Raw genomic sequence first — 14,286 nt, forward strand, 5'->3', positions numbered from 1 at the left:
GGGCCATGTGGGCTAGTGAGGCTTCTCTGCGGTGGTTGGATCAGCTGCGGACGGCGTGGCAAGATGGGACTCCGCTGTCTGAGGTGGAAAGGCTCTTCCAGCTGTTGGAAGAGGCGGCCCGATATGGCAGGGACGCAGTGCTGGATGCTACTTCGGTTCTGTCCAGGGCTCAATCCTCGGCCGTCTCAGTCAGGAGAGCACTGTGGCTTAAACAGTGGACTGGAGACGCGGTATCCAAACAAGGTTTGCTGAGTCTGGCGTACAAGGGCGGTCAGCTTTTTGGTTCGGACCTCACGGAGCTGATTGCTAAGGCCAAGGCCAAGGATTCGGCTTTGCCGCAGCGGAAAGCAGCGGCTTCTACGTCTGGCAAGTCAAGTGCCGGTAGTGGTCGTCGGTCCTTTCGGCCCAGGGGACGGTTCGGTTAGCCCTCTTGGAGATCGGGTCGTCCCTCGTCTTCCGGAAAGAAGACCACCCAGAAATCCCGTACACCCTGGAAACAACATTTCCGTCAGGACAAACGGGAGGTTGACAAAAAGCCCGCTAAGGCGGACTGACGCCAGGAACCACCTCGAGGGCTCTCGGGTGGGAGGTCGTCTGCTTCAATTCGGGTCGATTTGGGCATCCAGCGTATCGGACGCCTGGGTGACGCGGGTTATGTCAGCAGGCTATTTCATAGAGTTTCATTCTCGACCCCCGGACAGATTTCGTCAGTCACGCATCCCGTCCGAGCCCAAGCTGGCTGCCGCACTGCTGCGGGAGGTCGACTCTCTTCTGCAGCAGGGGTTGGTGGTTCCGGTTCCGCCGGAGGACCGGGGAACGGGGTTTTACTCCAACCTTTTTGTGGTCCCCAAAAAGGAGGACAAGTTTCGCCCCATTCTGGACCTCAAAGAATTGAATGTTCATGTCCGGACCCGGAAATTCCGTATGGAGTCTCTTCGCTCTGTCGTGGCGGCCCTGTCGCAGTACGATTTCTTGGTGTCGATCGACATCCGCGACGCCTATTTGCATGTCCCTATCGGCAGGGCTCACCAGCGCTTCCTGCGTTTCGCCATAGGTCAGGCCCATTACCAGTTTGTGGCCCTACCATTCGGGTTGGCCTCGGCGCCCAGGGTTTTTACAAAAATTCTGGCACCGCTCATGGCGCTCCTTCGAAGGCAAGGAGTTACGATTCTCCCCTACCTGGACGACCTGTTAATTGTGTCATCCACAGCGGAGAAGGCGGTGACACCTCGCGATCTCTCCCTTCAGCACCTGGAGGACTTCGGGTGGCTGGTCAATTGGAAGAAGTCGTCTTTGGAGCCGTCGCAGTCAATCCTGTTCTTGGGGATGCTTTTCGACACGGTTCGAGCAGTGGTGTCCCTGCCTCCGGACAAACAAGCGATCCTTCGTCACCAGGTCCAGGATATGAGATCGGCGATGGCGATGTCCCTTTTGGAAGTGTATGTGCCTTCTGGGTCTGATGGTGGCAGCAGTGAAAGCGGTACCGTTTGCACAATTTCATTCCTGGGGTCTCCAAAATCTTATTCTGACCCGTTGGGACCGGTCGCCGGCTTCGCTAGATCGCTGTGTCGGTATCTCCCGCAGGGTGCGAGAGTCTCTTGGATGGTGGTTACGTCCGGAGGCTTTATCCCTGGGGAAATCCTTCCTCCTCCCACGGTGGTCGGTCATTACCACCGATGCCAGCCTGACTGGCTGGGGGGGGGGTTTGGAACGATCTCTGGGTTCAGGGGGTCTGGTCGTCAGAGGAGTCGTCTCTGCCGATCAACATCCTGGAGTTGAGAGCGATATTTCTCTGCCTCCGACATTGGACGGTCCCCTTGAGCGGTCTGCCGGTCCAGATTCAAATGGACAATGCGACAGCGGTCGCGTATATCAACCATCAGGGCGGGACGAGGAGTTCCAGACTCATGATGGAGGTCTCTCGGATCCTGGTATGGGCTGAGTCCAGGGTCCCAGCCATCTCCGCGATTCACATCCCAGGAGTGCTGAATATCACGGCGGACTTCCTCAGTCGCGAGCAGGTGGATCCCGGAGAATGGAGTCTTCATCCGGAAGTTTTTACACTGCTGTGCTCCCGTTGGGGGACTCCCCAGGTGGACTTGATGGCATCCAGGCTGAACGCCAGGATTCCGACGTTCATGTCCAGGTACTGGGACCCGGAGGCTGTGGCGGTAGATGCTCTAGTGGCCCCGTGGGACCAGTTCGAGCTGATCTACGTGTTTCCGCCGGTATCCTTGCTTCCTCTGGTCATCCGGCGGATCAAACTCGAACGAATTCCGGCAATTTTGGTGGCGCCGGATTGGCCGCGGAGGGCGTGGTATTCAACGCTGGTGTCTCTTCTGGCGGCGCCTCTGTTTCCACTGCCTCTTCGCCCGGACCTGTTAACCCAAGGTCCCATTCGTCATCTGGACCTGAAGTCGCTTCATTTGACGGCGTGGCACTTGAGACCGAGATCTTGACCCGTCGTGGGTTTTCGGCCGAGGTCATTGCCACCTTGCGGGCGGCCAGAGGTCCAGCTACGACTAGGATTTATCACAGAATTTGGGAGGCCTTCTATTCATGGTGTTCTGGATCGTCAAGGAACCCGAGGGTTTTTTCCATTCCCAACTTATTGGCTTTTCTGCAATGTGGTTTGGTCAAGGGTCTGGCGGTTGGTACCTTGCGGGGTCAGGTATCTGCACTATCCGTGCTTTTTCGGAAGGCTATTGCCTCGCGCAGGGATGTGCGCTCGTTTTTTCACGGGGTTGCACGTCAGTTTCCACCTCGGAGGGCGTTTGTGTCTCCTTGGCGGCTCAATCTAGTCTTGGAGGCTCTTCAGCATGGGCCGTTTGAGCCTATGAATTCAGCTACGCTTTACTTACTTTCTTGGAAGGTGGCCTTCCTGGTGGCGGTCACCTCTTTGAGAAGGGTTTCTGAGTTGGCGGCACTGTCTTGCTCGCCCCCTTTTCTGGAGTTCCACTCGGATCGCGTGGTGCTTCGTACCCGTGGCGATTTTCTGCTTAAAGTGGTGTCGCGTTTCCACGTCAATCAGGACATTGTGTTGCCCTCCCTCTGTCCGAATCCGAAAAGTCCAAAAGAGCGAGCCTTGCACTCGTTGGATTTGGTGCGGGCTTTGAAGTTCTATCTTTCAATCACGCAGGGGTTTCGGAAGTCTGACTCTCTTTTTGTGATTCCTGATGGTCGTCGGCGTGGTCAGCGGGCCTCCAAGGACACTATAGCTCGGTGGATACGTTCGGCTATCCTGGAAGCGTACCGGCTCAAGGGCGAGCCTTGTCCGGTTAAGGTTCGAGCTCATTCCACGAAAGCTGTTGGTTCGTCGTGGGCTTTTCGTCAGGGGGCCTCGGCAGCGCAGCTCTGCCGGGCGGCTACCTGGCGCTCCGTTCACACTTTTACTAAATTTTATAAAGTGGACGTGATTGCTTCCGCCGATGCGGCCTTGGGACGCAGGGCCTGCAGGCGGCGGTGGTTTAGGTTAACTCTTTATCTAGTTTTGGCGCTTGTTGCGCGCTTGACTAAGTTGTTGGGGTGTTGGCGATTCTGCCACGGTTTCCCACCCTTGAGTTCTGGACTGCTTTGGGACGTCCCACTAGTAATGGATCTGTGTCTCCCTTCCTTCCCTTCTGCTGCTTAAAGACGGATTTTGGTAAGACCTTACCTGTAAAATCCCTTTCAGCGAAGGAAGGAAGGGAGACACAGCACTCTCCCAGGGCAGAAGTGTATTATTGTTTTCTAGATGCGGCGCGACTCCTCTCTGATGGCGGTCATCTGGGCAGGGGTCAGCGCGCTAGGGCTCTGTTCCAGCATTGCCAACTCATCGCAGTTGTCAGGCCCAGTGAGTAAGTGCCTGGGACTGTGTGTTCTTTCTGTTATATGCATAACCTGTTCTCTCGCATTTCTGAATTTTCGGAAGGGGTTGTGTTGTTCCGCTTGTGTTGTCTGCTCTTCCTTAGCTTGTGTACGGACTGGAGAACATGGGAGTAGGAGGAGGCTAAGCTGGAGGGGCCGGTCGTCACTTTTTCTAATCTGAGGTGACTATCCTATGGGGCTCCGCCTACCCACTAGTAATGGATCTGTGTCTCCCTTCCTTCCTTCGCTGAAAAGGATTTTACAGGTAAGGTCTTACCAAAATCCGTCTTTTGCAGACGTTTGATTTACTTGGAGTTATATTCTGTTGTTTAAGTGTTCCCTTTATTTTTTTGAGCAGTGTAGTATAGAAAGCTTTGTCCGTTTCCAACTCCAGACCCATTGATCAAGTGATCAGTGGTTGTATGAAGGGAGCAGGAGCTGCTGGGTCTTAGAAAAGCTAACTGAGTCTCCTATCAGGTAAGAGGATGAAATTCTTCTGAAGCTAATATACCCACCCCAGTTACAGAGAAAATCAACAAAATAAGAATATATTAATATGTTAAAATGCGCCCCAAAGGTCTATTACGAACTCATAGTGTGTGAATTAAATTTAAAAAAATACACACTCAGTCTGAATCGCTATTTCTGAACCTGTCCTCATTGGAAAAAAAATGTTTCTAATATATAAAAATATTTTTTTTTCTCATTTAAAATGCTTTATAGTGGTTCTTTGTGGTTGTAAAAAAAAATAATTAATTAAAGAATGTGAAAAATAGACACGCATATCTTATTTTTCTTTAACATTTTCGCCAACATCAACAAAAAAATAAAAGAATATAAGAATGACATGTAAATTCCACACCATGTATCACGAAAAAAAGAGAAAAATTATTTGAATATCTAAAACGAGAAAAAAAATTATAGAGCAGTTATTAAAAAAAAAAAAAAAGGGAAATGTGCCTGGTCAGGAGGGGGAGAAAATGAACCGTTCTTGAACTAGTCAAAGGAAATCTGTAAGTAGGAACAGGCCGCCTAAGCTGTCTATATGGGCACACATGTCATAGGAAGCTGAATAAAATGATACCTTGATATCTGCAATCCGATGTCTCATAGAAGAGAAAGATACATTTTTCTTTATATGAGACATGTAATGACTCACAGTCTGCTCACCTTATCTCACTGAAGAGCTGTGTGTGATTACAAGTAATACTGTACAGCAGAGCTTAGCCTTGTCTCATTACAAACACATCTGCATTTGTAGCTCTCCTCTCACAGTGTAGTCAGCTCTGCCTGATTTCAATTAACACTTCTTCAGCTTCCATCTCACAGGCAACCAGTGTGGGGGGAGGGGGCAGTACAGCAAAACACATTTGCAGCAGCGTTTCTTCTTTAATAGTTGTCAGCTGTGCTGCAGGGCTGTGCCTGATTATAACTAACACAGAGCAGAGTTGAAGTTTGTCTCTTTGCAAAGATATCTGCAGCTGCAGCTCTTTTCTTACAGTGCTGTCAGCTCTGCTGTACTGCCCTTCTTTCCACACTGGCTGGCTGTGAGATGGAAGCTGACAGCACTATGGGAGGACAACTGCAGCTGCAAATGTGTTTGTAATGATACAAAGTTCAACTCTACTGTACTGTACAACTCTGCAGTGAGATCAGAAGAGCAGATTGTCAGTTATTACATGTCTCACGCTGGTAATTGCCCATTTCATTTAAAATAAGCTCTGGTGGCAGATTCTTGAGTAGATCTGTATCCGGCTCATAGATCTTAACAAGTTTTTGTTTTTTTTACTTATGAGAAAAACCTGGATTTCTCTGGGATAAGACATTGGATCTCTGGTATTAAGGTATCATTTTATTTAACTTTCTATGACCTACATGCCCATATAGATGGCTTAGGAGGGTTGATCCTACTGACAGATACCCTTTAAAAAGTATTATTTGCATATTGCTTGAAATTTAGGCACCATATGATGTTTTTTTGCAGGCATTGTATGACGGTATAGCATTACTATGTGGTTTAAAATGATGAGAAAAGTTGTCTAAAATGTCAATCTTTGGGGCCCTTCTTTACTTGTTGGTTGCTTTCTATAAAACCGTCCCAGTTGCTGTCATGTGTCTCACGGCATCCGTAGCAGCGTCAGCGCTATCACACTCCGTTCACTTCTCCGTTTGTACATTCTCGTGAGCTCTGAAGACAAATTGCAGTTTTGTAATTTGCATGCGACGTTTTGCTATGGTTAGCGGCTCAGGGGAATCCATTCTGGAGAGGAATAACACTCATTTGCATTTTAACAGTTTGGCGATATTAATGAATAACTAAGGGCGCACAGTGACTCATTCAGGCTGGAAATCACAGGGAAAGTTTTGCTTTTTTTATTTCCTTTTTTTTTTTTTATAATAGTTTTACATTTCTATCTTAATCCTTCCCTTTTTGTATTTCTGAAGTTCTGGAGCTGAATATTATATGACTGATTGTTTTGTAATGTTTAGAGCATCCATTGTACAGGCGCCACAGAGAAAATCTGTTACTGGATGACGGCAGATTGTTTTTGTGGTCTGGTTGGTAATTGTAAGGAATCCAGTAATTGCATTTTTTTGCTTCTGTTTTTTCAGATTCTATTAGAATGGTGAAAGGTGACTTGAGGATAAATATAAAGAAAAGCCAGTACTGTACGCTGCCAAGGGATGATGAATACACAAGAGCTATAGAGAAGACAGGAATTATTAGGGCAGCTCTCATGTTCATGTGAAACTGCAACCTTCTTCATTCCCTGGTAGTCCCCAGCATGCTGGGGGTTGCAGTTTTTCAGAAATACACACACACACAGTAGATATAACTCAGTGCATTCATTTTGACCAATGTGTTCCTTAATAGAAAAAACATGAAATTGCTTCCTTGTTAAAATTTTTTATTTTTTACAAAATAAAGGATGGCATTTAAAGAGGTCACTTCTCCTGACATGTCTGTGTGACGCGGAGTCACTACTCTTGTGCAAGCTGTGAGACAAGGTAGTCAAGAGGTCCGAGGTCAGATACCAGGAGGGCTCATAGTACAGAGGGGTAAGTCAAAAGGCATGGTCAGGAAACTGTCCGGGGTCAGTTACCTGAAGTCAGAGAGCGTCAAAAGCAAAAGGGGTAATCCATGAGAATTGTCACAACAGATCCAAGGTCATAAAGGAGATTAGAAGTCAGACACAGAGGAAGCACACACACACATAACTAAAGCAATGCTGCAACTGACAATCGGCTTCTCACAGCAAGCCAGCTAAATATCTATCAAATCATTTGAGGATGGGAAGCACCTGGGGAAACGCCTGCAGACTAGACCAGATTGAGCAGCAGCGCTGTCAATCAACATGCTGACAGCCTAGCTCATGGGTGTATCAAGTGTGACAGACAGTCGCTCTGGATCCGGCTGTAGAAGGTCACTGCGCTTGTCATTGCAGATGCCTTCTTGATCCTCTCCTCTCTGTAATATAGTGATATCCTTCTTCCTTTAGGACCCAGCAGCGACCACCACCTTCTGCTGCTAATTGACAAACCCTTGCTTGGTAGTTAAAAACTCTGTGTCTCCAGAGAGTCGCCGGAGATAGTTCTATGTTTCTCTGTCCTTGTCTGGATTACTAGTAGTTGGCTAGTTTCTTCTTGAACTTCCCTTGGAGGACAGTTGGCATTATCTCTCTGGTGTCTTCTCAAGCTAAGTGTATCCCCTTTGTTTGTTTATCTTGCTGTCTTTATTTACAGTGGAGCCTGACTAGTGTTCACCCCATCCCCTCCCTACCTAGGGCCTAGCTCTAGGGACATTCAGGGATTAGGTTTCCTTCTCAGAACCTGTATAGGAATGATAGGGTAGCCAGGGTGATATTAGATCTGCCTAGGGGTCTCAACTCCCCCTTTCCCTAGTTGTTGGGCTCCCTTCCCCCACTTCCCATCATTGTACTGTAGAGGTGTCCAAAGAACACCGCAAGGCAGGATTCAAGTACAGCACAGCAGACGATAAGGCTGAAACCAAACTCCTGCTTTATTCATGAAAGAGATGAAAATAACTATATTTAAAATAAGGATATTACCAACATGAACATAGGAAGATATAGCTGGAGCGAGTCACGAACTATGCTCTAGCTATGGCAATGAAAGCTCAGAACAAGCAGTACACAACAAGTTTCACAAACTACTCTGATCTAATTTTCTATCTGGCTTTCCGCTAGTCGGGCCACACTGCTGCAGTGTCCTAGCTACAGAAAACTACGCTAAACCCTAACAGTTCACGCTGATGAGTCACTCACGGTTGCGCAGATCAGGCGCAGATGGCGGCCGCCGCTTGTTCCTGGTGTGAAAGAGCCGGATTAATTCACTTGAGTCTTTTCATTGTCTTTTCTTGCAGCCGGCAGACAAACCTTGTTTCACTCCCACAGAAATGGCTGACACTCTGTGTTGTGTGTTATCTCAAGTCCTCAATCTCCAGGGAAAACATTCTTCAAGAAAAGGATAAATTTCTCTTCTTGACACAATCCCAAACATCAAAACCTGCTATAGTCCGTAATCTTCTCTTTCCATAGAGTAACAGTGTCTTCTTTATAGTCTCTGTTGATCAGAAACCCTGTAGGTGTCTCTCCCTGTTACCTCAGACACACACGAAGTGTCTACTTCCTGATTCTTCTCTCTTTCTCAGCACATACCAACCATAGAAGGGGGAGGTGACTAGTCCAAACACAAGACCCAGAGGGGAGCATGATGCCTTAAAGTCACAGTGTATTCAATGTCCAGTAAGGGCCGATCCCCCTACAGTACACTTGTTCCTTCCTTCACCTTGAATGACACCAGCACACTCCAAATTCCATAGGGCGGCTGAGCTGTCACTCACAGCATCCCTATGCCACAGTCCGTTATGAAACCTTGACAGTCTGTTTTAGTAAATATTTGAATATCCCAAGGAGTAATAATTCTGGAGCACCATCTCCTAAAATTCTACATGTTGCCATTTCTCTGTTGTTCCTCCATGAAATGTGTGAATAAACTGACACCTGTGTTTAAAGGGGTTGTCTGGTAATAATATATTTTAATATTTTCAATATGTGGAAGCCCTTAAAAAACATGACCTCAATCCCTACCGTCCCCAGGACCAGCTCGGCTTCTCACTTGCCTTTTAGGTCTTGTTTACTATCTATAGTGGTGATGTCATGACTATAGTGTAGGCGACCGCTGTAGGCAATCAGTTATTTCATTGGCTTGTGCCGTCTACACTGTGAGATCAGCTGAGTGCAATGATTGGCTGCAACGGTCATGATTGTCACAGCTGCAGAAAGTAAACAAAGATGAAAGCATCGGCAGATCCTGGGGCTGATGAGTATCGGTGTGTTTCTTGTTCAATATTTGCAGGCTTTAAAAGAAAAAAGTATCATCTCGCAACTCCTTAAAAATTCCTGTTGCCAATAGGGTGTGTGCCTAACTTGTTTGGTACTATAGCACTGCAGCAGTGGTTGGTCGTGAAAGGACTCACTGCCTCGACCATGAGAATGTCAACACCCAGCTGGCAATCTATTCATACTGTATATTTTTAGAAGGAGTAACAGAGGAACGACACAATGTAGATCTTAAATAAATAAAAATAAAAGTTCCATTGTTATTTTTTAATGAAAGTATTTACTGAGCAGATGTCAGTAGTATTGGTAGATCCTCCCTAATATGAGGTAGATATGGATAAAGTGAATATAAAGGGGCACAGCTGCGAGAGCAAGGGCATGGAGCTTGGTCGTTGAGTGCTAGAGTGGATGCCAATATATCACTTGCTTTGGCAGGGGTAATTAGATACTGGTCTAGGGTGGCAAAATAAACTTTTGTCCTGTGCACAATAGAGACTTACTATACATGTAGAATTAAAGCATGGCCAGTAAAATGGATAGTAACACTCAATCATGTGTTATTCAGTCTCCTATAAGTATATAAGTAATTAAATCTAGGGGGAAAAGCTGACTTTGTGAAAGCGCCTCCATCAGAAATTGTAGGGCCACTGTATAATTGAAAGGATTGTCCAGGATTACATTTGATTTCTTCCAAAAACCGTACCACGCTTGACCACAGGTTGTGAAGCTCAGCTCTATTTAAGTAATTGCGTCTGAGCTGCAATACACTCACAACCTGCAGGCTAGAGTGGCATTGTTTTTGGAAGTATGCAGCCATGGTCTTCTAATCCTGGCTATCCCCTTTAAATGATCAGATTCACAAAGTCAGACAGCGGTCAGAATTTTCCTTCTCTTCTCGAAAAGCCACATCTGCAGGTATCATTTTTGGCCAGGTTCTCTAAAAGGTCTACCTCCAGTACTGCTCTGAGGACACAGTCTTCATAGATTGTTGTGTTTTTTTTGTTTCTTTACTTGTTTTCTATCTAATGAATATTTACTTTGCTTTTTTTTTCTACGCAGCTAAGGGAACAAAAGAAGGATCTGATCGGAGCACAGGAGGCCGGTAAGTGCTCTAAGGAAGTTCAGTCCTATTTGGAACATTGGAAAAGGCTGTTTGCTAATCATTGCCGGGAGCTTGAAGAGCTCTATGAGAAACACGATAATGATGCCACAGACGAAATAAAGGAGATTAAATACAGCCTGACCGAGAAGGCAATTGAAGATCTCAGACACGTCCAGAGTGCGGTAATTATACAAGAAATGTTAAAGCTCAATGTTCCCAGACTACATCTCCAACAAGTGCTAGACGAGCACAAGAGAGAGACGGCACTCCTAGCTCAGCAGCTAGAGAAGGAGGAAAGCGACAAGGCGGCTGAGTCAAGAGCATCCCTGGAGAGTACCATGCGGAAACTAGATGAAGAATTCAAAGTCAGTCTCAAGGAGCAAAAGAATCTAAGAAACTGGGAACAGCTGCTATTCACGTAGGTTTACCTAAGTTCCAGGTCTACAAATCTATAATGTTGCTTTGAAGCTCCATTTTGCATGGCGAACATGTCCATTTGTAAAGGGGAAGCTCTACTGGTGGTGAGACTTTGGAGACTAGATTAGGAAATATGACATCAGTATCGGTTAGCAAGTTGAAATGGCGGCAACAAAATAACAACCTACAGTGCTGTGTGGAGTTTGATATTCCTCTCACTTACACCATGGATATATGAGTAGTCACAAGATGGTGTATAGGAATTAATACTACTTTTATTAGGCGGTTGCTGGATATAGCAAGCACCGCTCTCCTGGGTTGTTCAACCCCGGGAAAAGCAGTGATAAGTTGACACCTGATTGGAACAAGTGTTTTAGTGAGCACGCAGAGTAAGCTGCACGATGAAGCACAAAATGGTGGTAATCAGTGTACACTGCTCTCCTAGGTTGTCCAACCCCCGGGAGGAGCAGGGAGCTGATCAGTATCAAAAAACGGCTGCTGGCTGTGCCTTCAACAATTAACAGTGCAGTCCTTGGGCCCACCGGAGAATTCTCCTGTACTTCGGTGGCCCAGTCCGACCCTGATTCTATGTATTTTAGAACTATTCCAATTGTGACGTGTCAGCTGTTCTACATGGTCATATAATTTTGGATTTGAATGATTTAGAAGGAAAGGGGTTTTTACAATTAGTGTAGTCAATCCATAAACTGCCCTTTCCTGAGAAGTTGGCTGTTAGTAATTAAGCATTCAAGACATTTGGCATATGCGCTGGAAAAGCTTCCAGAGCATACAGTGAATGTATATATGAATGTTTTTTTCACATCTTTATGAGTTGGTAGGTGCCAACATACTTTTTTTTATAGATAGGGAAGCTTTACTGTAGTCTACCAACCCAAATAAATACAGTATTCTTTTTTTTTTTGCATTTTGTCCAGTGGTTGACTGTATGGATATACTGTATGATATGTTGAAGATATACTTACTGGAATAGACTCAAGATGGTTGAGTAGTGGAGGAAATACTCACAGTTGCTATATAAGATCGTACATCTAACTTGTATGTATCGATATTCCTAGTTAATAATTATATAAACTGCTGATAAGCCTGACAGCTGTATCCGGTATCCTGCCAATAATAACTTTTTCAGATTGGGCAGTTGTGTTGGAAGGTGTAACTTTTTTTATATATATATATCTAGATATAGATATATATATTATATACAGTACAGACCAAAAGTTTGGACACACCTTCTCATTTAAAGATTTTTATTTTCTTGACTATGGAAATTGTACATTCACACTGAAGGCATCAAAACTATGAATTAACACATGTGGAATTATATACTTAACAAAAAAGTGTGAAACAACTGAAAATATGTCTTATATTCTAGGTTCTTCAAAGTAGCCACCTTTTGCTTTGATGACTGCTTTGCACACTCTTGGCATTTTCTTGATGAGCTTCAATAGGTAGTCACCGGAAATGGTCTTCCAACAATCTTGAAGGAGTTCCCAGAGATGCTTAGCACTTGTTGGCTCTTTTGCCTTCACTCTGCGGTCCAGCTCACCCCAAACCATCTCGATTGGGTTCAGGTCTGGGGACTGTGGAGGCCAGGTCATCTGGCGTAGCACCCCATCACTCTCCTTCTTGGTCAAATAGCCATTACACAGCCTGGAGGTGTGTTTGGGATCATTGTCCTGTTGAAAAATAAATGATGGTCCAACTAAACGCAAAACGGATGGAATAGCATGCCGCTGCAAGATGCTGTGGTAGCCATGCTGGTTCAGTATGCCTTCAATTTTGAATAAATCCCTAACAGTTTCACCAGCAAAGCACCCCCACACCATCACACCTCCTCCTCCATGCTTCACGGTGGGAACCAGGCATGTAGAGTCCATCCGTTCACCTTTTCTGTGTCGCACAAAGACACGGTGGTTGGAACCAAAGATCTCAAATTTGGACTCATCAGACCAAAGCACAGATTTCCACTGGTCTAATGTCCATTCCTTGTGTTTTTTAGCCCAAACAAGTCTCTTCTGCTTGTTGCCTGTCCTTAGCAGGGGTTTCCTAGCAGCTATTTTACCATGAAGGCCTGCTGCACAAAGTCTCCTCTTAACAGTTGTTGAAGAGATGTGTCTGCTGCTAGAACTCTGTGTGGCATTGACCTGGTCTCTAATCTGAGCTGCTGTTAACCTGCGATTTCTGAGGCTGATGACTCGGATAAACTTATCCTCAGAAGCAGAGGTGACTCTTGGTCTTCGTTTCCTGGGGCGGTCCTCATGTGAGCCAGTTTCTTTGTAGCGCTTGATGGTTTTTGCAACTGCAAAAAGGGCGTACTTACGAAACCCTGGGTCTGGGTGCACACATTGACCAAGGATGGTGGCACAGCCTGGCTGGGTTCACCAGATGACACAATGCACAGACCTGGAAAACAAGCCATGCCGGAAGGCAGGCAGACAAGCGGAACAGGACACACTGGAAGCTACCTAACCAGAACAAAACAAGTCTCCAGGTAGCAGTTCATAATGATTACAGCAGACAATGGGTTTATAATAGGGCTGTGGAGTCAGAGTCGTGGAGTCGGAGTCGGTGCCCATTTGGAGTCGGTATACAATGGACCGACTCCTATAATATATAATAAATTGGGTACAGTAGTTAAATGCAGTTTGTGAGGAATATTTTTTCATAAGAATTTGGGAAAGTTATGAAATGTCCTATAAATGTCTGTCCTCTTCCTGATCTAAGGGTCTACACTTTTAGCTGAGAAAAATGTGTCCTGCCATAAATTTATCACTTAAACATGAGCCATGTGTGAGGGAGTCGGAGTCAGAGTTGGAGTCGGAGTCTGTGTCATGGAAATTGAGGAGTCGGAGTCGAAGGTTTGGCTTACCGACTCCACAGCCCTAGTTTATAAGCATGTAGCAGACAAGGGGTTAATCAGCAGGTCTGTGGAGCAGTAGATGCAGGCAGTTGAAACCACAGAAATTTGCAAAGATGATTGCAACGTAATGTTAACAGTCTCTAAGAAGCAGTTCACAATGGTGAGTTAATCAGCAGGTAGCAAACGGTTGATCAGCTGATGTGTGGAGCAGTAGAATCAGGTTGTAGAAATGACAGGAGTCTGAGCAGATGATGGTAACAGAAGAAACTGGATGGTGGCAAACTCCAAAAAGGCAACTGAACGCATTACTTAGGTGTGTCAAAGTAGGCCTTAAAAGATATTCAGAGATGATGTCACTGAGAAACTCCGGGCCACTTGTGAAACCTGATGTGTAGCATAGGAAAAGGGTGGCTTCCATAGGGAAAGGGAGCATAGTCCGGCACTGAAACGAAACAGGTGTGTAACAGGGGGCCAGACATTCAGAAATAGGATTTTCGGAGTGAGTGTTATAGCGATTACGGCCGCCAGCAAATCTTATTCAGAGGCCGCTGAATAAGGGACCAGAATAGTTTTATAACTTTGCATTACCACCAAACGTGAAGATATTTTCCAGCTGTTTTATTATACTGCTAGCAGGTGGATGGGCTTTCAGGGTAGTTGGTATTTAGAGCATAAGGGGT

General features: G+C 45.8%; 1 protein-coding gene across 4 annotated transcripts in view; it reads left to right on the plus strand.

Moving 5' to 3' along the window:
- The window catches only part of EVC2 (EvC ciliary complex subunit 2), a 232,255-nt gene that overhangs the window by 140,463 nt on the left and 77,506 nt on the right, over positions 1 to 14,286 (plus strand). For all 4 annotated transcript variants that reach the window (XR_012250759.1, XM_073648296.1, XM_073648303.1 and 1 more), the window contains exon 14: positions 10,269 to 10,729. Coding sequence is in view for 3 of the 4 variants with exons in the window: in XM_073648296.1 (XP_073504397.1) it covers positions 10,269 to 10,729 (461 nt within the window). In the remaining variant the exon portion in view is untranslated. The remainder of the gene's footprint in view (positions 1 to 10,268; positions 10,730 to 14,286) is intronic.

This window comes from Phyllobates terribilis, unplaced genomic scaffold (genome assembly GCF_046119375.1).
Source record: "Phyllobates terribilis strain yellow unplaced genomic scaffold, ASM4611937v1 Scaffold_1__5_contigs__length_1240528914, whole genome shotgun sequence".
Lineage (NCBI taxonomy): Eukaryota > Metazoa > Chordata > Amphibia > Anura > Dendrobatidae > Phyllobates > Phyllobates terribilis.